Raw genomic sequence first — 27,843 nt, forward strand, 5'->3', positions numbered from 1 at the left:
TCACAGAGTAGCTATGATGTTCTCTTTGTATCTCTGTATGTGTCCCTTTGTGTCCCAATTTCCCTCTTCGAAGGACGCCAGTCATTGGATTAGAGCCCACCCTAATCCAGGATAACTTGATTATATCTGTAGAGATCTCATTGCAAAATAAAATCACATTCCCAGGTTCTGGATGGACATGGGTTTGGGGGGACACCATTCAGTACAACCAGTAAGTGAAGGACACACTACAGGGTGTCTGTAAAGATTAGAGAACTTATTTGTGAGATACCCAGTAGTGTGCCTGGTGTTAATTGGCACTCAGTATGTGTTAACTATTATGTTAACTTTGTACTTCTTTTTTTCTCGATTGTCATGTCAGACTTTCGTGAGTTTAACAGTAGAGATGTCATTTTTATGGTATGAATAAGATACACCTGATAACTGAGTCCCTGTGTGGTTTGAGTGAGTCTCCTTGACCCCACCCGGCTTAGTGCATTTTCAGTCAAAAAATAAAATAATGTATTTCATGCATTCAGATACTAGACCAAGAAAAATTGAAATTTAGAACTATCTACATTGAAACGAAACAGGAAGAGTAAGCACTGAATAGTTTTTAAATATAAATATGAATTTGATTATTTTAATGTAATATGTTAGAGGATGTGATGAGGGGATCTGTGGTATTTATTAAAACTGATTCAAGAATTTTAAGAGATATTTCTTGAAAGGGGATAGAGAGCTATTATGCTTAGCATTCATTACCAAAGCGGTATGTTAGATTTAGATGAGAAATGAATACTTAATACCTTTATAATTTGTTTTATGCAAATACTGGAAAGCTAGAAGACTTTTGTTAAAGATTTTTATTATGAATTTAAATAGGAATGCCTATTTTTAAAACCAGGATAAGTTCTACCTTTCTCACTTTAGGGTTGTTTTCTAAGACCCTTGTGATTTTTTTTTTTTTAATATTGTTTTGAAGAAGTTTTAATTTTTAATTTAGTTCTTTCTTTGAACAAGAAAGGAAGCTATACTTTTTTCTCTTTGGAAGAAAACTCATCCATAGTCAGTACTAATTTTTTAAATCACATATGTAAATATCACTTGATTTCTTTTTTTTAAAGTGAACTGTTTGGTCTTATAGATTCAGCCTAGAATGACAATGAGCAAATTACCTCTTCAAGCAAATGTCTACCCAATGACAACAATGGCCTATATCCAGGATGCCAAGCATCGCTTGACCCTACTTTCTGCTCAGTCTTTAGGGGTTTCAAGTTTGAAAAGTGGTGCGTATTGTTGGGGTTCTTTTTTGCTCTTTTTTTTTTCAGTTCCAAGTGTATAATTTTTCTGTTGGTCATATGTATTAATTATTATCTTCAGACACCAGCCACCTTCTCTTGAGAACAAGAATATTAGTTAATTTTGGGTTTTGTGAAAATAACATAATGTATATCCTTAATCTTCTGATGAAGAATGAGGGACTTGAAACTCCATGAAACCATTGTTTCTTAAAGATAGTTTATCTCTCCTGATAGCTCGTTGTTTGCACAAGGCTCTGTCATTGTCATAATTGAATGGCTATGGAAACTCAGACTCCAGAAGTTAAGGAGGAAAGGAGGCAGGGAGAAGAGTTAGAAATTCCCAAGTTTGCCTAAGTGCCCAAGGCAGGAGGTTATAGTCCATACCTAGGTCCTTCCCTGAATCACATCCTTCTAGGGCACTACCACCTGAAAGAAGAAAGAAAGGGAGTTGTAATGATACAGATATGGGGATTAAGAAGTGACAGATACAACTTTAAGGATTCTGTAAAAGAGACAAGATGGAAAGAAAAAATAGATAGTAGACACATTAATTTTTATAAAACCTTCTGTTGGAAGGCTGATATCCCTTATAATACATATTTTTAATTATCCTTTACATGTAGTCAATTGCTCTTCCTTACATACTAAGACTTGCTAAGACAAATGTCTTAGGAGCCAGGCAGATAATAAAGGAGTGAGGGTGCCTGGTGTACCCTGTGTCACAAACCCACTTTTTATATTATGCATATGCATACATTCTATATGTCCATGCACACACAAAAACATACTACTTCTAATTTTTTCTTTGTGGCTTTCATTACACAGAATCATGAGATTATGCCATAAAGACATTACTACCTTTATAAAAATAATAATGGCCTCCCATCAGGGATGTAGTGGGGAGCGATGGGGCTTCAGCAAACTGGAGCCCACCATTCTCCGTGCACAGTGGGGCAGCCACTGCTCGGTGGCAGGCCATCATCTCCATGGGGAATGGGGCCCCTTGTTGCCAATTTTTTCTGTGTTTGAACAACCCAGAAGTCTGGGATTTTATGTGAAGCTGTCCAATCTGTAAATGTTGACTTGGCTTGTTTAAAAATCAAAATATAAAACATCTTTTTGCCAGCTGTGACTCTTGAACCACCCATTTTAAACCTTGCCTTAAGTTCTCAAAGTTGGGCTCTTCAGTAGGGAACTAGACATTAGGACTGGAACAGTCATGGACTAAACCGTTATCCCACTTTTCTGATAAAGACAAGCTGAGAGATAAGGCTCCTCTGCTCCTGCTAGAGACCCCCAGCACCCTGGGGTTTGAATGCCTGCATACATAAAAACAATTTGAGAACAGTCCAGGAGATTTACTAAGTGCCACATACTGTGTAGACTAATATTTGGAGACAGGGAGAAGAGAGAAATTTCCAGGAGATTGATGTACTAATTTGGGTATGAAATGGTCAAACCCTAGATAGCCCCATTGCCTGAGGAGCAAGTTCTAGATCGTTGTGTCCTACAACACATATGGAGGTAGTAATGACAAGAATTCTGACCATCACTGGCGGTTTTATGTACTAGATACCTAAACTCAGAAGAAAGAAACTAAACAGAGTTGGTTTGACTAGGTCAGAATAATAGTTTTTAAAATAGCTTACATATTGCTTTTTTATGCTGAACAGTCATTTAATACTGTAACAAATACGAATGAGTGGATGGATGAATATATATACATATTTTTTAAGTGTATATGACTAGGGCTTTTTTAGTATAAACATATGAATATGGCTCTGGGTAGCTTTTTGGGTTGTTTTGGTTTGGTTTGATTGATTGGTTGATTGATTTATATTAGTTTGTCAACTCATAACCTAACTATTATCTTACAACTTAAACTAGAGGAGATGTGGGATTATTTCACAGCAAATGAAGGAACCAAATAAGACCCCTTTTTGAGCTAGAGGAGAGAGGACAGTTGATGCCACGAACGTAATACCAGGGAGGAAAGGAGGGGGTACATGGTGGGTGTCTCCAAATTCTGGCATTTCATCAGAGAATTGCCACCTTATCAAGTAAGTTAAATTGTATTTCAAGTCCTTTTTAGATTCTATGCATCTGTATTTGTCTTAATATTCTCTGTGGATATATATTTTCTGTGAACCTCATAAACATTTTTTAAATTCCAAATGCTGCCGTTAAAAATTTTAGAGGCCATAATTTACTCTTCAGATTAATTCTTTTTAAATTTCACTTGACTTTTGATCTGTCTGATTTTTAAATTTCTTTTCACATTTTACTAGACATTGATGAAGAACAGAAATACAATCATATTTTTTTGCATTTATACTAGCTGCTTTGAGAGAAAGCCTTTGGTACTGTGGGTTGTAGAGATCGGTCTCCTCGACTTAAGTCGGACCTTGCCTATACTTATGTGATCCTCAGTGGATGTTTGTATTTAATAACCCTGGCCAGTTTGTTTGGTTTTTTTGTTTGTTTGTTAGGTCAGATTGAAGTTATCATGGATCGAAGACTCATGCAAGATGATAATCGTGGCCTTGAACAAGGTGTCCATGATAACAAGATTACAGCTAATTTATTTCGAATACTACTGGAAAAAAGAAGTGTTGTGAATGTGGTAAGAAAAAAAAAATAACTCACATGTTCTGATGTTGATTGTTCTTTGCCATCCAAAATTTGAAATTTTGACTTTTCACTGTTTTATGATTTATGGTTTCTAGTTTTGAGATATCTTTGTAATAGACTTAGTCTCTACTGACAAGAAAGAGAACTTCAGTTACACATATCCTGTGAGATTTGCATTTAGGTCGTCTTTTTCTTTTATTTTTGCTTATTATGTAGATAGAGAATTATGTTAAGGAATCAGTTTGGATGAAATTTTATGAAATTATTTTGAAAGAAAGTAAGAGTTGAATTTAAAGATAGAATGTGGTTGTATACTTAGGAGATTAAGTTTGATTCATAAAATTTATTTAAAACCTAGTGTACCTATTCTAGTCTTAGACTCATCAGTTGAAAATTGATTTACTTGTTTGTCTTGTTCAGTTTTCATGCTCAGAACAAAACCCCAGCATTCCATTAAATAATCTAGCTGAAGCTCAGTTGGACATAAACCAATATGATAGTATGCTTCTTCAAGGTGACATAGAAGTCATCATCACGGTCCTCCATACATACTGATTCCCCACCTCATTTGGCCCTCTCCATGGCCCTTTTTTTCTTATTCTGCTCTCCTTGTTTCTTCACTGACCATTTCAAATCTTTTCTACTCTTTTCAGCAGATGACTGCATGGACTTCACAGAAGGAAAAGCCATTTAACAGTGCTCTCTGTTCTAGATATCAGCCATCTACTCCCACCCTTTCCCCCTGCTTAACCCTGCTGATGTCTTCTCAGTGCTGTCATTATAAAAGCCAAAATCCTTACCGTAGCATGAAGAGCCTATCACGATGTGGGCCCTGCCTGTTCCCGCAGCTTCATCTAGCATGACTCTCACTTTTTCTACTCTGAACCCACTGGTTTTCTTTCGATCCTAAGTAATCCCCATGCACCCTGTGCCTACAGCACCTTTGCACTTGTGATTTCATTCTCTGCCCAGGGAACTCTTCGTAGCAGTTGAGATCAAAGTTCTCTTGGTCAACTGCTTCTGCTGGACCAGGCCAGATCACCTTCTTCAGTGCTTTCTCAGACTATTCAGCTGTCCTCCATGCACATGTGTGATTATTTTATCATTGTCCTTCTCCTCTTTTGGACCATAACTTCCCTGAGAGTAGGGGCTCTCTCCCTCTGCTTCTAGGATTGTCCTAGCAGAGGAAGCGGTCACTATTTGGTGCAGGAATGAATACACAAATACATAAATGAGCGAGCTGGAATTGCACACTGTGCCACTGCATCTGTCCCAACCACTGTTTACTGCCTTGTCATACTATGCATGTTCTCTCCCCCTGCTAGATTCTTGGGACTTGTCTACTTCTTTTCATGTGCCCCACAGGGCCTTCTTGCCTGTGGTACGTATTCTATAAATACAACACTAGTTGATTGAATGAAATGGCAACAGCTCATTAAAGCAAAGAATTCTTCCAGTATGTAGAATCTTTTAGGAAAAAAATTTTAATATCCATTTTTAGATGTCAAGATTTATACCAGTTCTTGGGACTCATGGTTTAAATCAATTACTGACAAGATGGCTTAATTTTAGGTCTAAAACTGCATAGGAAAATCATTGTCTGAGTGCTGGCAGCTACTGTCTTTTTCTCCTCCTGAAAATGTTTCTGGCTTTTATGGTTTTTTTCTCTCTATATAGACTCTAATTTGCAAAACTTCTGTTAACTATGGCAATAAGAATTTTCATGTCAGATCTATAAAGCTTTCATTTAGAAGTGAAATAATTTGTTTATTCCCATTCAAAACTCCTTGGATAGTAATTGATTGAAATTTGATCCAATGTTTTTATAATCCTTTGTTGGTTAAATTTTCCTTTTGCTCAACTATACATTCTTGGACTTAAATCAATAGTTTCTTTTAAATAAAAAATGAACTAGAGAAGAGAAAATACATTTTAATTTCTAGTGAAATTGACTAAAAAGACATTTGATTAAGAAATGTTCCATCTCATATAACTTAAACTTTCTAGAAAGTGTTTTTATTTTCAACTCAGACTCTAATCTTTAAAACAACGATAGAAACCATGGTAAGGAGACACTCTTCTGTACAGGAGAGCATTTTAGTGGAAAGTCTTGAGCCTGCCAGAGCCTCCTGGGAGTAATCTGGATGACTAAATGGAAGTGAGTCCTGTTTTTGAGGGTTCTGTGGAGAGGCCTTGAGAACAAGGACTAGAATGATAATCGCTGTTAAGATATACAGATGCCCGATGGGTTGCTGTGGCTATGTGAGGCTGACTGTCGTCCATGGTTATGACACTCAAGGGTCAACAGAAGTGGTAAATGGGAATTGTCTCTTTGGCATTGACCCTTTAGGATTTGTTTCTTTGATGCCTACTCCCTGTCCCTTCCTGCTGATGACTGCTAAGTAAAGAGGGGCATTGAACCAGGAATCACTGAAGTTAGGTGACCATAGGTCTTTGATGACTATGAGGTCATATCCCACTGAGGAGCTACAACTCAGTCCCACTTGAGGGAATGTAGGGGCCTAGTGTGACTTGGATTTCCAGTGTTTTGGGTTAAAAAAAAAAAAAAAAGTCACCTGTTTTTGTGAGTTTTTGTTACTTTTGTTGACAACTTTAATGTGAAATGTCCTGGATTTTTTTTCTTTTTTTGAGAGTTGGCCCCAAAACAAACAACTTCTTAATGTCATGCGGACCTACCAAAACATATCTATATAGGCAAATTTAGCCCACACATCACCAGGCTTCACCTCTGCATTGAATGATATTTATTTCTAAAACTCATGATTCAGTATAATTTTCCTTCGTTATTTTTTTCTCTTTTTACCCCATCCTTTCCCCTACTGTATTTTTTTCTCATTTATTTATGTTGCATTTGCTTTTAATAGATTAAGTTCAGTACACATATATCAAGTTCCCACCATGAATCAGGTCATACTGAATAAGCAAAAGTGACTCAAAATATCATCTCTTACTATCTTAAATAACTTATTTATTAGGAAGTTCTGATGTAGATGAATGGGAACCTTTGATGATTAGGGATCAGATTAGTTAAGCAGACTTAATGAAGGGCACCACAGAGCCTAGCAAGAAATTCTGACTTAGGAAATAAGGGCCGGAACCCAATGGAGATCTCAACTTGATGCAGTTTGGATGAGAATGTGCCAGAAACTATTTTTAATTTCACACAGGCTGCAAGGAGAAAGCTAGACTTGAACAGCTTGAAGCCTTCCAACCAACAAGAAACCAAATGATGTTTATAGTAGTATATTAGTTACTACAAGGCTGGGGAATTCATTTACAGCTTAAACAAACACATAAATTTTCCTCTAGCAAACATGTTTTATAAGCTTTGGGTTTATCATAAAGGTCACATTAAAAGATTACCTTTCCAGGAGATTAATCAAGAAGTGATAATTCAACAGTTAAATATCTTGTTGAGCCCCTCGTTACTGTAAAAATGTTAGGAAAGTGCATGAATGATAGAGCCTTCCAAGAGACTTGGTCCCACCCTGCCTGGCCAGCTTCCAGCAGTATTGTTTGTTGGTGGTGCTCTTCCAGCCCCGACCCACACTCTACCATAAACTTACCTTCCTTGTCTCGCTTAGGACAATAAGTGGCTTAGTTCTTGAACTCTCGAGGTACTTACGTTCATGACATTGTTTCCTTTGACAAGACTTTTCATTCACATGTTTCTGAGTCTGAATCATTTTCTTAATCCAGAAAAAGTTAAAGGGTGAGACTTATACTTTTGATTCCACAGGGAGCTCTCTTTCTTCCACAAGGTTGGGAAGATATCGGGGGTGATGGTTTCCAGCACATGTCCACAGAGCTACATGTGACTGACTGAGATTTGAGATTCACTTCGGGGAGCTGTTAAGCTTCGGCTTCCCAGGGCCCACTCCCAGACATTCTGATTTAGTAGGTTTGTATTAAGGCCCAGAGATCTAAGTTTAAAGCTCCTCAAGCCATTCTTATGTGTGGTCAATTTGGGGGAGCACTGAAGGTCAGGAGAACTGGTTTGGGTTGGGAAGAATGGTATATATGCACATTACTGTTTGTAGGGTATAGGTGATCCATCAAGAAGTGTCCCACCTATTCACTAAAGTGTCCAGGAATTCCTCCAAGAGCATAGAACAAAGCCAGAGAGCTTTTTCTGAATGTTTCTTGACCTAGAATGGACTTAATGCCTTCCAATTCTGATAAGGCGGATGTCTTCTTTTCTCTTGGAATCTTTTATCTTTTATTACTGAAAAGTGATTTTGTCAGCAATCCTGACCTAGATTATGAAGTCCTTTGATCTTGGAATACATGTAAAGTTTCTTATTGAAACTCTTCTCTCAATATTCAGTAACATGCATTAAATTTCAGTATTGTTGGAGAATATTGCTATATATGCTTTGTTTAATCTTTCTTTAAAAAAAAAAGTGTGGAATGGGTACTTTTTTTTACAACTCTTTTAGATTTAATATTTTTTGTCAGTATCTTAATATTGCAGTGTCCCTCTGCTGCCTTTAATTTTTTTTTCCCCTCTCTCCATAGTCTGAATTGTAATGACATCTACAGTTCGCTCCTGGCAAGATGCTTGTCACTCTTTGCTAACCCTCTGCTAATCTGACATTCTGAATTTTAAGCTCTGTATCCTCTATAAATCCTATCTTTTCTCACAGATAAGTAGCCAAGCCTTTTATTTGAGCCCTGTATTGCAAAAAGGGTACAAAATCAGAAGATATCAGTGAAATGGACATATAAAAAAATAAGATACAAAATTAAATTTGTTCCAAATGTCACTGTTGATTAAAAAACCTTTCTGTATAAATTATTTTCTCTTCTTAGTGCTTTTCTACGTCTGCTTTTATACCTTAGGCATAATTAGTTAAGGTTCCACTTAGTCATTGATTTAATTAATTGGGTGTGTCATCTACCATATGCATATCCCCAGCCCTGGCAGACTTATTTAATGTTTGAACATGCTGAACCACTTGTCTGGAAGTATATTCCATAGCAATGACTAAATTACTTTTAAGTTATACTGAATAATTGTGTACTAGGTAGGTATATAATAACTATTCCATAACATATATAACACTTTCTGTTTGGAGAATAAAGTACAGTGAAGTAAGTGGCATTGATTTACCAAATTTAACAGATCATCTAGATATACTACCTGTGTTGTTTAAAATCCTTATTCATATTGAGAATTTCTTCAAAAAACTCCTGTCATTGGGTCACATTTATAGAGCACACCTTTGGATCAACACATGATGTCATTTTTTTTTTTAAATGAAACCATGATGGAGGCACTTGGGTGGCTCAGTCAGTTAAGCATCCAACTCTTGGTTTTGGCTCAGGTCATGATCTCACAGTCTGTGAGATTGAGCTCCATGTCGGGCTCTGTGCTGACAGTACAGAGCTTGCTTGGGATTCTCTCTCTCCTCTCTTTCTGCCTTTCCCCTGCTCTCTCTCCCTCTCTCTCTCAAAACAAATAAATTTAAAGAAAAAAAAAAAAAGAAATCATGAGAATATGTGGGGTAAAACCTGAGGGAGAAGAGATAACATTTGATGATATGCAAGATGTATGAATATCCCAACCTGCCTACTTAAAGAATGTCACAGACTATGAGTCTGGATTTCTCTTTTGTCCAGCAAGAGAGAGGATGCAGAACTGAATACAAGAGAGGCTAATGTCCGGAAGGAGATAAGAGCCCCAAACAGGGGTTTTGTCTCCATATGTATTGAACTCTCAAGATACTACCTGCGTGGTGAACATTAAGAAAACAAGATCTTACACACATGAGGAATGTGAAGAAAACAGTCAGACAGTAATCATTAACTTGTGTGTGCAGGAAGCAAAGGGTCTGAGGGACAAGTGGAGTTGTGATCAAAGTACAATAGTACATTGGCATCAGATGGAAAGCAATTTCCTGCAGGTGATATAATAAGTTACTCGTGGTCCCATTACAATATCTTGCTAGCTAACCTCAGGCGCTTTTGCCCCGTGGTGGCAGATTTCAGCCCTAAGCCTTTTTCTAACCCATTTATGTAAGTAGAACCTTTTCCCCACAAAGAATTTTGTGGTAAGTTGAAAAAGAGTTTCCGTAAAAAGTCTTACCCTGTACTAAAATGGCAAAAATTATTTTCAGGATTTTTAGTACTTAAAGCAATGGGAAAAAGCTATTTCTAAACATGGTTTAAATGGACACTGTTCATTTTCTTATATTGCTTAGAACTGAAATTGGTAATCTGTGTGTTGTCTGAGACTGTTATTTACAAAATATAATAAAATCAGAGTGTATATGTTTATATTTCTTTTCGACTTAAACCCTGTTGGGTAATTTAGTTAATATTACAAAAACTGCAAATATATATCACTTACACATTTTTGTTTTTTCTTGATAGGAAGAAGAAAAGAACTCTGTCAGTTACCCATCCCTTGTTAGCCACATAACTTCTTTTTTCCTGAATCATCCTGTCTTTACAATGATAGAAAAGATCCCCATGCCAACCCTTCAGCTGCTAGGTGAATTCTCTCCGTTAGTGTCATCTTTGCCTTGTGACATTCATCTCGTTAATCTGAGGACAATACAGTCAAAGGTACATCCCAAGATATATCTATAAAGAATTACAATTTTGTAATATATTTGATATAATGGGATGGGAAGCAGAAAAAAAAAATACAGCTGGGGTGGGGGATGGGCTAAATGACTGATGGGCATTAAGGAGGGCACTTGTTGGCATGAGCACTGGGTGTTATACGTAAGTGATGAATCACTAAATTGTACTCCCAAAACCAATATTACACTATGTGTTAACTAACTTGGATTTAAATTAAAAAAAAAAAAAAGTAAAATTCAAGAAGCCATGAAGAGTAAATTTATTTAGGTATGGGTAATGTAAAAATTAATTTTCCAATACGAAAAAATTTTTTTTTAATTATTGAACTTAAAAACATAAAACAGGAATGCCTGGGTGACTCAGTTAAGCATCTGACTTCGGCTCAGGTCATGATATCGCAGTTTGTGAGTTCCAGCCTCACAACAGGCTCTGTGCTGACAGCTCAGAGCTTGGAGCCTGCTTCAGATTCTGTGACTCACTCACTCTCTCTCTCTCTCTCTCTTTCTCTTTCTGCCCCTCCCCCGCACTCGCACACTCTTTCTCTCTCTCTCTCTCTCAAAAATAAACATTAAAAAAATTTCTTTAAAAACCATAAAATCTAAGTGCATGTGGATATATGGGAAGGAAATATATAAAAATCATAAATAATATTTTGATCACAATTGAGATTTATTATAAAATTTCTTTTTATTTTTAAACTTCATGTTAAGCTACTACATTATCCTCTCTAAGCATTTTTCTGTGCATATATATATATATTTTTTTTTAATGAAGTCGGGATTATATTTCAAAAAATTTTTAATTACAACTGACCCTTGAACAACATAAGTTTCAACTGGACTGGTCCACTTATGCATATTTTTTCGATAAATACAGTACAGTACTGAATGTATTTCCTCTTCTTTATGTGTTTCTTTTTTAAAGTTTATTTTTTTATTTCTTTTGAGAGAGAGAGCACAAGCAGGGAAGGGGCAGAGAGAGGGAGAAAAACGATCTCAAGCAGGCTCTGTGCTGCCAGTGCAGAGCCTGACACAGGGCTCAGACTTATAAAATGTGAAATCATGATCTGAGCCAACACCAAGAGTAGGACACTTAACTGACTGAGCCACCCAGGCACCCCCTTGTGACTTTCATAATAACATTTACTTTTCTCTACCTTACTTTATTATAAGAATACAGTGTATAATATATATAACATACAAAATATGTGTTAACCATTTATGTTGTCAGTAAGTCTTCCAGTCAACAGTAGGCTATTAGTAGTTACATTTTGAGGGAGTCAAAATCATGCGAATTTTTGACCCTGTGGGGTATCTGCGTCCCCAACCCCCTGCACTCAAGGGTCAGCTATACTGTGAGTTTTTACTGTGCGTCAGGGAACCCTTAAGAGGCCTTTACCTTTAGGCAAAATCATTACACCTTTCATTTGACACTTGATCTATAGTTTAGAGCGTCTTCAACTACTAATTTACATTATTCCCAGAAAAGTTCTGTGTGATGAGAAGGTCAGGGAATATTCTCTTTTTCTAGATAAGAGAACAAAAGCTGACCTGAAGTCACTTATTTGTGGGTGGGAGAACTAGGCCTTAAGATCAGCTCTACTGGTATTTTCCATTTGTTTCTCCTTGTTGGGCACTGTTCTGAGGAGTTAGAGAAATAAGAAGCGTAACATTTAATTATTTTTGTATCAGAGGCCTTGTACATTCAGATCTTTCTCCTTAAAATCACTGCAACTCAGACCTTGCATTGAGAAACCCAACTATTTAGAGACATCTAAAGACACACTAGAGGAAGAACCAAGGGAAGGTTTTATTAGATATGGAATTTTAATTCAGACTGCTTTTATGGGCATGTATGCCTACTTTTAAAGTCAGAGATTACATATGAATAAAAAATTAGACGTTTGACATCATCTTTATCTTTTGGAGAGCTGTTTTGACATTGTGAGCTGGCATATGCCTAGCTGGAAATAGTAAGTGTTCAGGGATTCCGTAGGAAATATATGGCCAGAGTATGAAAAGGAGAGAGTGTTCATGTTTGAAGACAACATAAGAAGAGAAAAACGTTTAGTTTAAGAACAAAGAACTAAAGCAAACTAAGTAAAGTAAGGATAAATGCCTGCAAATTTGGACACTTAGGGCTTTTTAAATTGTATGACCAAGATAAGGTACTTACGTCTAACTATGTAGGAATATACATATGACTTATAATAATGAATACAAGTGAATGCAAGAGGCCTGCGTGTATATCTCTGTATGTCAAAGGCTTGTCTGATCATGAGAGCAAACCTGCAGGATGTACTTCATGCCTGGCCTGCTATGTGCCAGTTACAGCTAAAGGCATACAATCATGAGCAAAACAGAAAATAACCCCTGCCTTTCTGGAGCGTGGATTCTGGTGGGAGGAGAAAAATAAAGAAGATAAACTAAGAGAGACATAACGTATTAGATGGTAATACATGTTAAGGAGGAAAACAGAGAAGGGGAAGGCAATTCTAGATGATGATGCAAGTTTGCAGAGTGTGGTTGGCAGAGAACCTTGCAGAAAAGATGATAATGGAGTAAAAATGTGCAGGAAGTTAGAGAATAAGAGACTCGTGCAGATTTCTGGGGGTAGAGTGGTCCCGGAAGAGTTAAGAGAAAGTATGGAGGCCTGAAGGCAGATGATGTGGTGAAAATAGAAGCTCCATGTGAGCTGACCTTTTCTTTAATTCCTTGCTGCATCTTATTGCCTGAAAGAGTGCCTGCACATAGTAAGGGCTCAGTAACAATTTGCTGATTGAGCAAATCTTAAATGAGTGTTCTTTCTAGTGTTCTACTACAGTCTCTTGTGGGTCTACTTTTTAAGTCACAGAAAGGACACACCAGAGATGGTAGCCTTCCTGAGTTTACCTGTCAGTTCATGTGCTAAAGGGAATGAATGGATAGAATGGGGGGGGGGGGGGGCGGTAACAAAGCCCCTGAGCCTCAGGTTGCCACATCTAGGTATGGATGGTAGAGGATGGTAGAGCAACCTAAGCCTGAGGACTTCTGGGGCACATGGTGACCGCTGTTCGTTAGCCTGTTTCCAGATGACCCTTTCCCTGATTGTTTCCTGGAAGCGGCTCCAGCTGACTGCAGTCAGTATGAGGAAGGCTTAATCCTCTCCAATGTGGGGCTGTCACTTGTTTTCCAGATCACCTCTTTTTTGTGGTTACCTGCTCCTTTCATTCTTCCTGTTTATTGCCTATCTTCCTGTCATACAAACCTCATCACTTCCCAGATGAAAAATTCCATTGCTACCCATTTGGTTCAGACCCTTGAGCATTCAGACCTTCTAGGGTCTGGCCTCCACTCACTGTATCCACCTAGCTTCCCTTGATCTTCTCACCTGTGGACAGGTGGACCACCACCTTTCCTGGATTGCTGGCTGAGTGCTGACTCAGCTACCCTTTATAAAATGAGACCGATGCGAGATATGCCTGCTTCAGGTCTGTTGTGAGAAACAGATAAAATAATGCTGTGAAAGCCCTTTGAAAACAGAAGTGTTTTGTAAACATACATTATTATCCTGATGATGCTTACCGTACTTGCCAGCTCAGGTGCAAGGTAGGGTTTTAGCAGAGGGAATAGAAAGCAATTTAACAATTTGACCTGGAAGAATAAACACTGAAATGCTCATATTTAACTATAACTACTATGCTGGCACATGATCAGAACTAAGTATTTAGGTCTGCTTTGCATTATCATATCACTTGGTGCCAGTTCCTGTGTTGGTCTTTGATTCTTAGCACATATTTCTAGCAGTTGTTTAAAAGCTTACTCGTGGGGTGCCTGGGTGGCTCAGTTGGTTAAGCACCCAACTGTTGATTTCAGCTCAGGTCTTGATCTCATGGGTCATGAGTTCAAGTCCCATGTCAGGCTCTGTGCTGACGGTGTGGAGCCTGGTTGGGATTCTTTCTCTCCCTTTCTCTCTATCCCTTCCCAGCTCATGCTCAAGATAGATAGATAGATAGATAGATAGATAGATAGATAGATAGATAGATAGATCATACTAGTAATCGTAGGGGATTGATTTGTCCATTCAAAATCACTTCTTTAAAGAGTTGCTGTCTGTCCCCTAAGCTCAATAATAGGAAAATAATCTTTGAAAGAAGCCTGATGCAGATACTGATTCAATGAATGCTTGGTGCTTAAAATGTATCAAGTGTAGTTCCATGGTTACACTAAAAGAAGACAAAAATGACTCTGAAGAAATCCAGAAGCCAGACCTCAACATTTTCTATTGTGTTCCTGTTTTTGTGTTCTGGCAACTCCCAGCATACGATAATGAATTGTTCCTTTAGAGATAGCACAGCATTTTTCCCTTTGAAGTAATGTCAGCATAGCCATTGGGTTCCAAGCAAGACCAGAAGTCTAGTATCTAAGTAAGCATTTTCCTACCTACCACCTCACAGTATTTCCATGAGAAATGGGTCTGAGAACCACCTTGACGTGATGGAGTCATACCTTTTTGCCTGCCTAACTTCCTCATTGGCAGTGTGATAGAGGATGTCCCTACTTGCCCATTCCCCAGACCACTGTCTGAAGTTTCCTTAAATTCTACATCTCACTTGGTCTTCTTGACTTCTCATTGAGAAGATGATTATGGGCTCACGCAATGGTGAGAGAGGCAAGGTAGGGTCTAGAGATGTGCTAATCCACCCAGGTGGTTATTGTCATTGTATACAGATCGTACCAGGGAGATTTTCAAATAGAGATTTTTACAGGTTTCCCCATCTCTAAGATTCTGACTCTATAGGTCTGGTGTGGAGAACTTAGGAATTACTAATTTTTAAAAACTCTCGTCATGTGTCTAGACCTTGCTATTATCTCCATTTACTAAATTGGGAAAGTAAGAATTAGAGATTAGGGGTGCCTGGGTGGCTCAGTCAGTTAAGCATCCAACCCTTGATTTCAGCTCAGATCATGATCTCACAGTTTGTGGGATTGAGCTCCACATCAGGCTCTGCATAGAGCATGGATTCTGTCTCTTGTGCATGCGTGCTCGCTCTCTCTCTCTCTCTCTCTCAGAATAAATAAATAAGAAATTATATAGCTAAGATAAAATTACCCAGCAGTAAATATCAGAATTAGGACCCACATCCAGGTTTTCCGAATCTGGGTGCTGCACAGGGCCTCAGAGGGTAGTGTTTGACTTTTATTTAAGAGTCAGCAAGTCTGTTCCTCAAAGCCCAGTTTTTCAGGAATTGGTCTATATTGGTAGATGAAGTTATGTTTTTGTAAAAGTATATCTTGCTTTTATACTTGATATATGCTTTTGGAAAAAACTATGTGTCATATATTTGGAGTTGTGAAGATAGGAGCAAACATCTATTAAAACCCTGCTTCCCAGCATGCTGAGCACCCCAGCGCACTCCTGTCTGGGAATGTTGTCTGGGAGTGTAACTGTTAGCCTTCTCATTCTGTAGGTTCATCGTCCAGCTCTCTTCTCTTTGTCAACCTACTTTTCTTGTACTATCAAAAGCTTGAGATATTAAAAAGAAGATTCTCTAAAGGCTTGAAAACTGGGGAACAGGAACATCACTGAAATGCACCAAACAGGAAAACCATGCTGTCAGGAAAGCCTGTTGATTAACAGAGAAGGGAGTCTTGATAGAGAGGATGCTGGGAGACTCTCACCAGGGGCCGGGGAGGGGAAGGGTGACAGATCAGGGGTCAGGGTTCTTTAGGCTGGAGTGATAGGTTCAGCCTAGAATGCTGACATTCTAGGGACCAGAAGGAACTTGATGAAGCTGTTTAATTAGGTGAACAACGAAAGATACGTTGTTCAGGTTTTTTTTCCCCCACTGCTTTTATGTTCAGGTATATTTTTATTTAATTCATTTATAGATATGTTATCTTTATATCCACATTACATTTAACTCTGTTCTCTATGGCATTTTAGTTTGGTTTGTGCTGAACTGTTTCTTGCAAATAGTTCAACAGTTATTTACACATCAGCACCACTTACTGAATAAGATTTTTCTCTTGTTTACACTGCCTCCTTTTCTTATAAGAAGCAGTTTAAGGTTTTTACTTCATTTTGCCTTTCTTACAAGAATTGATTAGTACTTTATTAATCTCCCTGACTTCTGGAAAGGTGAAAATTGTGGAGAAAATTTCTTTTGTTGTACATATCTAAGAACAGTCAGTCATTCACCTTCCCCTTTCTTTTTGTCATCTTATCTTGTTGATCAAAAAAGGATAACTGTTATTGGACATTTTAATGAATGCCCTGGAAAATGAATTTCTACTGGTTATTTCCTGTCTCAGCACTGAAAATGCAGCATGCAATTTTCTAACCTTTCCGGTTGCCAGAATACACTGAAAGATGGGTGTTGGTAGGCATTTTGGAGGAATCTGGGCTGGTTGGAGAAATTTTCCCACCAGGTGTTCAGGCATGCCTTAATCTCTATTTATCTTAGACATTCTTTGTGGAGGGTGGGGACACATTTCTTTTGGAGAATTTAGTCAAAGTTATGGCTTTCTCTCTTCCACAAAAAAAAAAAAAAAAAAAAGGTACATACATAATGTTTATTACAGTTTCCAGAAGTTTACTGATCTGTGAACCTCACATCATTAATGAGCAAATCAAGTTTCTTTTGGTGTGAGACAGGAAGAGCACAGCTCTATATTTTGAGCTCTCATCCATTTTGATAAAAGAACATCAAAGAACATCCTTTTCTTATGAGGGACTGCCATGTGCCATGTACATGTATCATTTTCAGAATGGCCTTAAATCCTGTTTATAATGGGAAGAATGGATGGATGATGGGTAGGCAGGCTGTGGATGGATAGAAATGACCGGTTCTAATCCTTAATTACTGAACTGATACCTCTTTTGATAAATCATGGTTTTAGTGCTACTGGAACCACTGAATAAATACTCCTTTTTTTCTGTTAATAATATTTTCTTACTGTTTTTATTTATTTTTTGGAGAGAGAAGAGACAGCAGGGGAGGGGCAGAGAGACAGAGGGATGGGGGGACAGAGAGGGACAGAGGATTTGAAGTGGGCTCTGTGCTGACAGGCTGATAGCAGTGAGCCCAATGGAGGGCTGAACCATGAGATCATGACCTGATCTCCCATGAACCATGAGATCATGACCTGAGCCGAAGTCAGATGCTCAACTGACTTAGGCACCCAAGCACCCCAGTACTCCCTTTTTCTAACTTCAAATCAAAGAGTGAGCCCCTTCAGGTTTTAGGCTTTTCTTATATTACATCAAAAGTAGTCTTCCTCTTTTCCCTCCTAGCTAGCTGTCTATGGGCACCAATCCATAGCTAGAGCAAAGGCAAGAAAGAGAAAGAAGCTGTTAAATGCACTTTGGAATCAAACCACCTTTTTGGAGTGTATCCCCTCTATTATGGGCCAAGTGACTTAGCGCAAGTCACATTATTCTCCCACTTGCCTCATTAGCAACATGGCAATGATAACGGTACCCACCCTTAGAGATGTTCTAAGGATTAAATGAGTTAATGGTTGTGAAGTGTTTAGAATAGTATCTGGCATGTAGTAAGCACTGAGTGCTTGACAAATGAAGTTTCTCAATGGTGATAGTTCAGTCATGAGTAGTTGTAATTGTTACTAAAAGTGAAATTAAAATGTTGGCCCTTTTTTTTCTTGTGTATTTATTTTGAGATAGAGGGAGAGGCAGAGCACGAGCAGGGGAGGGGCAGACAGAGACAGGGAGACACAGAATCGGAAGCAGGCTCAAGGCTCTGAGCTGTCAGCACAGAGCCTGACGTGGGGCTTGAACGGTAAGATCATGACCTGAGCCGACTTGGCCGCTTAATTGACTGAGCCACCTCCCAGGCACCCCAATGTTTTTTTTTTTAAACATATAAATTGGAGGCTGAAGTTCATTCCCAAAGTAAATCTTGATATCACTTTAACTTGTATTCCTCATGTATTTTTTTAAAAAGCTGAGCAGTTATTAATAACACACCTGAAATTGTCTATGGGCCAGGCGTTGGGCCGAGTATTTTCTCTATATTCAGCTCTCCCAACAGTTCTATGAAGGTAGGCAATATTGCGCCCCTGTTACAGAAGAGGAAACTAGCTGACCTAAAGATGGTAGGTAACTTACCCAGGTCACACAGCCAGTAAATGATATGCTGGGAGACACATCCCAGCATGTGTGACTCTGGATCCTCACCCAGAAACTTAGACTGCCTCTTACATGAGATCAGAAGGGGAGCAGTAGTGCTTAAAATGTTGAGGAACACTGCCTGTTTTTCAGTGACTACCCCATAATTATGGGACATGCTTAGAAGGATCTACCAGTCATTTGTGGGAAGCCTCCTGAAGGACGAATGTTGGGTCAATTAGTGATCATTGCTATTGGAGTATAAGAGGAGATGCTTTGTGATAGGGATATTCCTGTGCATTTAAATGTAGTAACACAAACTTGTATACCACCTCAACTATTCCAGAGGCTTTTGTGAGATGAGATGAGTTTATCCATGAAGAGTATTCTCTACAGGGTCATGCTCACAACAAGTGCTCAAAAAGTGTTAGCTGCAGGGGTGCCTGGGTGGCTCAGTCGGTTAAGCATCCAACTCTTGGTTTGTGGCTCAGGTCATGATTTCATAGTTTCATGGGTTCAGGCCCCACATCAGGTTCTGTGCTGACAGTGCGGAGCTTGGTTGGGATTCTCGCTCCCTCTCTCTGCCCCTCCCCACTGCACGGTCTCTTACTCTTTCAAAGTAAACAAATAAACTTAAAAAAAAAAAAAAGAGTTAGTGACAATTACTGTTAAGGTCACTGTGGTTGTGCCTGATCCCCAAAGGGGTGCTTCACGAGTCTCACCAAGTTTTCTAAGTTCTTGGAGGTTCAATGATGTATTCCCAGACACATGACTGGTTCTTGGATGGGACCAAAGCAAACCTTGCCTCTGAGATTGAGCTTTTTCTAACCTCAATGGCTTTGTTCTGCAAGCCAGACCATCTTCTCTCCACTCCCCCCGGTTGCCTGAGAAACCTCGCAGGCCCTGCCTAGACCAGAGCCACAGGTCAGTTTTTCCCCTGAAGTGAGTTCTGCAGTGGATTTTCCAAGTGACTGCAGAACGCCCAAGCCTTCCTGAAGGGAGTCAGCCTCAACCGTGATCTGAGCTGTTTTACGAAGACACTTAATTTGAAGCTCTTGGCACAATTTGAAAATTTGTAAATTTCCTTCACTTAACCCCCATCCCTTCTTTTCCTGAGATCCAGATAGTCCCAATATATTAATGAATATAAAAGCAGGTATTTTCAGTCTGTTTACTCCCCTTGAGCGTACAGTATCTTTTTTTGTGAAGGTATCTGTTTTCTTGCATGCATATTCAAGTTAAATTCACAGTTTCCCTACTTTGAAAAACAGTTTTCTTGGAAATAAAATGATGAGACAGACTTTGAAACTGAAAAACTGCTGCTTTGCTTCAGGTATTTTTGCTTGAAAACTGATACTTTCATGAATATTTAATTTTTAAAAACTTGGACAAGATGATTGCTATTTTAGTTGGTATGCTAGCCCTTAAACAAAAGTGGTGCAGTTTTAGTTTTGAGAGAAAGTGTAACTTTTTTTCCCCATCAATGAAAATTACTTTTCATTACTTTAATCTCTACTTTTGTATTGTTTAAATCTCTTGTAAAATTAATGGTAAAATTCCAAAGATGATGTTTCCCTTCCTTATTATTTTTTTTTTTTTTTGTCACTTCCAGTCTGCTAAAGGCCTTACACACACATTCATTATTTCAAGGGCAAATGTGTTGCAGGAATTTTAGCAAAACCTGCTGTCAGATGGTTTTGTATGGATGATCTAGTGAATTAAAATGGCCAAAGCTTTAGGTTATAGTGATATGTGCATTTATTTCATTTTATTATTTTATTTTATTTCATTTTATTTTTATTTTTATTTTAGAGAGTGTGCAAATGGGAGAGAGGGGCACAGGAAGAGAGATAGAGTATTAAGCAGGCTCTACACTCAGTGCAGAGCCCAAAACAGGACTTGATTCCACGACTTTGGGATCGTGACCTGAGCCAAAATTAAGAGTTGGACTCTGAACCGACTGAGCCACCCAGGCACCCCAGTGATAGGTGCTTTTAAAACAGTCTCATCAGGGGAGCCTGGGTGGCTCAGTTGGTTGAGCATCCCGACTCGATTTCGGCTCAGGTCATGATCTCAGGTTTAATGAGTTCAGGCCCCATGCTGGGCTCTGCACTGACAGCATGGAGCCTGCTTGGGATTTTCTCTGCCTCCTTCTCTGTCTGCCTGTCCCCTCTCAAAAATAAACATTTTAAAAAAAGAGTCTCATCAATAAACCATCTAATCAGTGAGTCTGAATTGGGACTTCGTTATGATTTTGATGCGTAATTGTTTTATGTGTAATTTGGACGGTCTCTGATTCCTAAGCTACAGAGTTATGATGTCAGTAAAGAAAATTTATGAATAAGAAGTTAAATGAGAGTTATCGTTTAATTTGTAGCTATTATTAAAATAATCACCAATAATTATTTGATTGTATTGATAGAAATAATAATAGCTAAAATGTACTGAGGGCTTCCTATGCTACAGACACTGAGTTGCGTCCCCGTTAAACAGTTGAATTTCATTTCATCTCCATTTTATGATAAAAGAAAATGGGGTTTTGCTAAAAGCAGCTAGTAAATTGCAGAGCTAGGATCTAGATCTCGAGCTGTCTGACTCCCACCCCAGGTTCTGACCCACTTTCTATAGCTTCTGCACCAACACGTTCTGTCTTAAAAGCTAAGCCACCATACATAGTATTTTCAGTGGCTTAATATGTACCATGAGTCAATGAAGAAGGTAGATAGTATTAGCTCCATTTTACAGATAAGGAAACTGATAGTTAGGTGATAAGTGATATTCCAAGGCTGTACAATTGGCACAGGAGAGAATTCTCTTTGTTATTCTTCTGGAGACCTTATGTATATGATAAATGAAGTATTTTCTGACTGTGCTGTTTTCTTGCTATTTTGGAACTGGGTGAAATTTTTTGAAATTGTATTAGGAATCTTTATCATATGATTTAAACTTGCTATGATTATCATGTTCGTCCCGTGATGACTCAGAATTCCTTAAATGACTTTTTTGTCTCCCTTCAAACAAAATCTTAGCAGTACCACTGCAAAATAACAGTGTGAAATGTCATAAAATAGGTTATTCCAGCCAAGAATCTGAGGTGAGGACAGCTTTAAATTGTTCAGGCACATTAAAGTCAAATCAGTGGTGAGAACGCTGGCAGCTCTTCAGAAAAGATGTCTCTATGGCACAGTTAAAAATTGTATCCCCTAGTGAGGATGATTAAGAACATGGGCATATTCATATCTGTGGCCACAGACTTGTAAAGGGGATCATTTTCATCATGGGGTCGGTGCTCAACATACTCCACTCCTTTGAGTAGCCGAACACTTCTTAATTCTTCCAAGGATTTTTTAATTTATTTTGCTTATTATATAAGCATCTTTTCCCTTTAGGAAATGTAAAATTTATTAAGAAAATCATAACTTAAAATATTCAGAGCACTCGTGGCATCCTTACTTAAATGGATGCAAGACATTTTATTGCAAGAAAGTGTATCTTGATCCCTGTAGCTGACTTGTCATATTTAGTATTTTTCTCTTGGCCTGCACAAGAAGAATAGCTTCTGTAGTGTGAATTTAAATGATACATCAAGCTAATAAATGTGGTTGGCCTAGCAAGTGATAAGCATAACTAATTCAATTTAAATGTCTTTTATATAAAAATAATGAACCAATGCATTAAAGATTAAAAATGTTAATGCAATTAGCAAAAATTAGCATTCAATAAAAAAGTGTGTTTCAGTTCTGAGGTGGATGATACATCATTCAGTGGCCAGATAAGGACTAAATTCAGGTACACATGATTCAACCAACGTGTATGTTAAAACTAAGTAAATAAAAAGTAAATGCTTTATTTGAAGAAACTTTTATGAGACAGTAACATGTGGACGAAAGGGATACCCAAGTCCTCAGGAACTATGGAGGAAACCAAAACGTGAGGTGGCTTAACAAGAAGACTTAAAACGTATTGTCTCTTGACTCCTTGTGGGGAAGGTAGAGGGGGTGTAGCAGGTAGAAAGGCACAGTGAACATGGGACCTGAAGGGAAACGAATTTCTGTAGCTTACCCACTAAATCAAGCTTTTGTGGTTTGGGGGCGCTGACTTCAAGCCAGTGGAGTATACAGTGGTGTCAGTATTTGCCTCAATGTCACTGGGGCATGTTGGCCCTCTTCTCATTTGCAGGTGGACGGCAAGCATTCTGATGAGGCAGCCTTGATCCTCCACAGGAAGGGGTTTGACTGCCGCTTCTCTAGCAAAGACACAGGGCTGCTTTGTTCCACCACCCAGGGAAAGGTGAGCTAAAAAGTTACTTTTGCTTGTTGAGTTAGTGTGCTTTGAAATCCTTGACAGTGAGATGTACCTCGCCTCTTCACTGACTCGTTCCCCTCAGCTGCTATAATTAACTCAAGTCTTTCTATCTTAAGAAAGCACTTTCCCAACCTTCAGTCTCTTCTCCTTGTCAACATCAACATGCATGGCTGGAACACGTTTATGTTTGGAGATGACACTCTAATCCATTCTTAAGCCTTCCATTGCTAACCAGTAAAGCATCTTCTTCCCTGCAGCGCACCCCCCCCACCACCACCATATTTCCTCTTCTCTCAGACATACTCATGTAGGATCTATTTCAGTGAAGTCTTAGAGGGGCCAAGGCACGTTTTATAATAACTAAAGCAGGGTGGAGTATCAGGAGGGAAGCAGCAGAAAGCAGTGACATTGTGGCCATTCAGGTAGTTTAACCACTGCCCTGAAGCAGCCTTACTTAGCTCCAGTCAGTAGTTTCCCCAGCGGAAAATGCAGGTCTAGATCTCCTGATTAAGCCAGATTTGCATGTGGGTCTGTACTGGGCAGGCCAAACAGGTCCCCAGGCTGACTTGCTGGCTGCTCATTTTTTAGTTTTTTTTTTTAAAAAGCTGTTGTTGCTGATAGTTCCATCAAGCCTCCTTGCAAGGAAATGAACCTCCAGAGTTCTGCCTCTGGCTCTGATCAGGCTGTGCTCAAAGAAGACATTTGAACAGGTCCTAGCACACAGGCAGGTCTGCCCCAGAGGGCAGCTCAGCTCACCCAGCTCTTCTCCAAAACCTCACTGGTACCCTGCAGATCAGACTCAAGTGATTCAGTTTCAACCCTACAAATTAGGATGTGCGTAGGATCTGAAAAGAAAAGAAAATATGGTAGGGGGTTAAAATCCACTTAAGCAGATAAGCTTCTCCATTTCTTGTACCATGCCCTATATGGAGTTGGTGTGAAGAAAGCGCTGATTTTTTTTTTCATTATGTTTATACTTTACCTTATTACTGATGACATAAGTATATTTGGTGTGAGCATTTGTATTTACACATTAAGACATCAAGTCTTAAGGGGGTTTACCATCCAGAGATACCTATTAGGATAACCTGCTTGGGGTGAGGGTAGCACTTTCCCAGCAGTCTTCCCACCCTGAAAATGGGACTTACTGACCTGATGCACATCCCTTGTAGTGGGCCTGTGTCCTTTCTCTCAGCTCTTTTGGAACAGGAAGAACCACACTGTTAGGTGTTAAGTGTTGAGTAAAAGAGGATACAGATGTTTTTAAAGCTTGCTGGCCCATAGATGTTTTTTTTTTCTTTTATTGAAAAAGTGCCCCCTGCACATGATAAATTCTCAAGAAATACAGAAGAGGACTGGAGAACGAACTGTCCTCTCCTCGCTTCTGGGATGGTCTGTGTGTCCAAACATGCACAGGAGTATTGAATCTCCTTCCCCTTCCCCTTTTAATCATTAAAAGGAATCTTTAAATGCAATTTCACTCTCATACTGTTTTCCACAATATATAGATGAGCTACTAATCTTTCTTCAAAGTAGACCTAACTGTGCAACTTTTTTTTATCGTTTACTTTCTAGATTTTGGTACAGAAGCTTTTTAACATGTTCACGGTCTCAAGTCTTATACCTTCCTCGTTATCCTTGATGCATTCACCTCCAGATGCCCGAAATATAAGTGAGATCAGTTTGAGTCCCATGGAAATCAGCACATTCCGAATCCAGTTGAGATGAACCTGGCTTTCAAATTTGGATTGGGAAGCATTATCTTTTATACACTTCTTGGTTTGACGTGCAATAAGGAAGCACATTATTTTAGCTTCTGGCTACTGTGAGAACATGAATTCTGTGATTATTACTATTTTTTTTTTACCAGTACAGAAAGAAAAAAAAGAAAGCCATGCTATAGCCAATGTTTTTTTTTTTTTTTTTAAAGTTCCATCCATGAACCACCACCATCAGTATGAATTGATGCAACAACAAATGAAGAAATGTCTAAAACAGCCTCTCAACAGATTGTATCTCAGGTTAAATGCTAACTAATTATATCTGTGTTGGGGGTTGTGAAGAGGTTGCTATAAGTATTCATGTTGCCGATCCTTCATTAGTTTTACAACAATGCCCATTTTCACCAAAATGGAACAAAAAACTGGTGAGTAATAGCTAATGGCCAAAACGGTTGCAATCATTCATACACATTAGAAAACTTTCGTGTATTGAAATATGTGGCAAAGTGCAATCCATCAACCCTTATGATACGTATACAGAGTTGATCTTCATACCTTTTTCTAATGTACCACTTAACCCCTCCCTTCTCACCCTTTGTAAGTATTTCCAGAAATACCAGATTTTGAATCATTCAGTAGTAGAAAAGAGGCATATTTTCATTACTTGACAATGTGGGATAGGTGCAATTTATTCCATTGTCACTAAAATAGAAGAAGCAATTCCATAGGTACCATAACCTATTTTAGGTACCACAAGGTGTCTTTTTACACAGCTCATTTGAATACAGATGTTCTGAGAGGGGTTTTCTATTTTAAAAATAACCATATCAAAATAAATGTGCCTTATTTTTTTATAAGTCTTGTTAAATCCTTTGGTGTCCATATCCCTGTTAGGGGAAGGGGGGAAGGTGGAGGGGGCGGGGGAGAAGGTGGGTACTTTCTATGACACATAAAGTGTATCATTTTTGCCTGACTGACGATGCTGGCCACATTCTGATCTGTTTCATTAAATTTGTGGTGATGTTATTCTAAACATCTTGACTATTTGAATGTACTGAGATGTCAGAAAACAAGAAAAATACTGTTTATTAAAATATGCTGCTGCCAAGAAGACTGCAGCCCGAAGCAAGGATTTTGTAACCTGCAAAATCCATATGCGGTTTCCATTTCACAGGAGGTAACCCTATGGAAGAGAGAATGCTTTAAAAGGGACCCTGTTTTGAAACCCATTTATATGTAGCTCATCATGATTTATCTTATTAAAGAACATGTTTGTTCAGTGAATTCCAAATTTGTGTACATGCTAACCTCAAAGTGAAGTTCCAAGCCCATGTGCCATTACAATACTTTTGATAAAATTTATTTTGGGATCATTGCTAACGTGACATTAAAATAAAAGCCACACTAGCAACATTTAGCGTATTTGATTTTAAGATAGGAAGGATTCTTTGAGTGTATACACTTTTGAAAAGTCTTTTTGTGTTACCTAATAATTATCTGACTTTAAACTTCCTTTCACCTCCTGCCATCCCAACGTCATTATAGAGAAGTTAAAACCTAATTTCTGTTTCGCCGGGTAGTCCGATTATCATCTGGATTTTTTTTTTTTTTTTTAACCAAGATGCAGCTCCTAAGATTATTGTTAAGTTATGTGAAATTCATAAACTTTTTTCGCCTTTAATAACTAAGGAAACAATACTAGTGTTGATAAAGATATTACAAGGGAGTAATTTCATGCAATAAACGTGTACTGTATGTTTCCTTCCTCACTTTGGGGGATAAACAACTAAAAGAAAACAAAAACACCACTTCATTTTTGTGGACATCTGCCAATGTTAGGATTGCTGGAAGCAAATCCCAGGAACAAGATCAGTGTTTGCGTTGCATCTTAAATGTACAACCTTCTTTGGGAGTTCAGTGTGTTCTGTGGTTAAGTGGGTGTGCTTAATCGTTCTGGAAATTCTGATCAGTTGACATAAAAAATCTTGATGCAATAACTGTGGTTTTGCCACCCCTGGTTGGGTAAGATGGGTCTCTCCCACATCAGGCAGGCCTTCAATGTGTGTTACCACCAGCCGTTCACAGGTAAAGCAGAAATTCTCTTTAAACCAGCAAGGTTCTGCTTTTTATTTTTAGAATAAATCATCAGGGATATGAACAGAGGATGCTTTTGCTTTGGGTTGTGGTCAAGAACTGATTAAATAATTCAGTGTCTCCAACACCCACTAAAAACCACACACTTCGGTTGTGATCTCAGTGGCATATTTGTTTGCTTCAGTTTTATTACATTGGTTATCACAGTGTTCCGTTGGTCAAGTAGTTCCTTCCTTTCTATGAGCTTTTTTTTTTTTTTTTAATTTTAACTTGAGCTTATACCTGCCATGTTTGAGAATTCCGCATCCTTGTTTTCTTCAAATACTGATTAAAATAAAATGCTATAAAACGTGTGGTGAATCGTTGTAATTACCTGCCCGTGTCTTTGTTGTACTTGTGCTGAAATGTTTTTACATTCCTTTGTCTGGAAGAAAGTCTCTGCTTTCATTTTGATTATGTTGCTTACCTTGGAATCAAATAGGTTTTGATATTTTTCTCTTGGAAGATTTTATATCTTTTTGGGAATATGTAATATAAGATCTCTAATAAAAGATAAATCTTACCATGTACATGGTCCTCTAGAGTGGTTCTTCAGTCTTATTTTGTAAGCAACCTGTATGAATACATTTTGAGGGGAAGGATGGAGCAGTGAGGATCTATCTGGTCTTTGTTTCTTTAAGAACGAATCACTCTATCTTCAGCCCAATTCCAGTTAGAAAAGATAGTTTTAGAGAGCAAGTGGCAGAGAGGGGTGGTAGTGAGTTTCAAGTCTGGGTCAGGGGTCACCTCTGAGTGTGGAGTCTAGGAACCTTCTCAACAACATGGTACCTGTGGAGCCTTCTGAGCCAATTGGAGGGGCAGGTGCTGGTCAGATTCCATATGTTGCAAGATAAAAATGAGGAGAGTAAGATAACACATAAGCTAAGAAGTTCCTTGTGAGCTGATCCGGAAGGTAAAGTGGGTTGCAAGAGTGACATCTGGAGGCAGTCTGCCAGCCTGCTGGCCCCAATCAGCACCCAGTGTAGTAGCTTTCAGGGAGTCCCTTCAAAGCCAGGAGGTGGGAGAAGGTGAAGGATAAATATACGGGA

The 27,843-nt window shown here is 38.5% G+C and overlaps 1 protein-coding gene across 1 annotated transcript in view; it reads left to right on the plus strand.

Moving 5' to 3' along the window:
- The window catches only part of MAN2A1 (mannosidase alpha class 2A member 1), a 167,300-nt gene extending 139,976 nt beyond the window's left edge, over positions 1-27,324 (plus strand). The window contains exons 18-22 of the mRNA XM_045500567.1: positions 1,127-1,268; positions 3,773-3,906; positions 10,311-10,505; positions 22,815-22,925; positions 24,516-27,324. Coding sequence (XP_045356523.1) covers positions 1,127-1,268; positions 3,773-3,906; positions 10,311-10,505; positions 22,815-22,925; positions 24,516-24,668 — 735 coding nt within the window. The 3' untranslated portion in view covers positions 24,669-27,324. The remainder of the gene's footprint in view (positions 1-1,126; positions 1,269-3,772; positions 3,907-10,310; positions 10,506-22,814; positions 22,926-24,515) is intronic.
- Positions 27,325-27,843: the final 519 nt, after the last annotated feature.

This window comes from Leopardus geoffroyi, chromosome A1 (assembly GCF_018350155.1).
Source record: "Leopardus geoffroyi isolate Oge1 chromosome A1, O.geoffroyi_Oge1_pat1.0, whole genome shotgun sequence".
NCBI lineage: Eukaryota > Metazoa > Chordata > Mammalia > Carnivora > Felidae > Leopardus > Leopardus geoffroyi.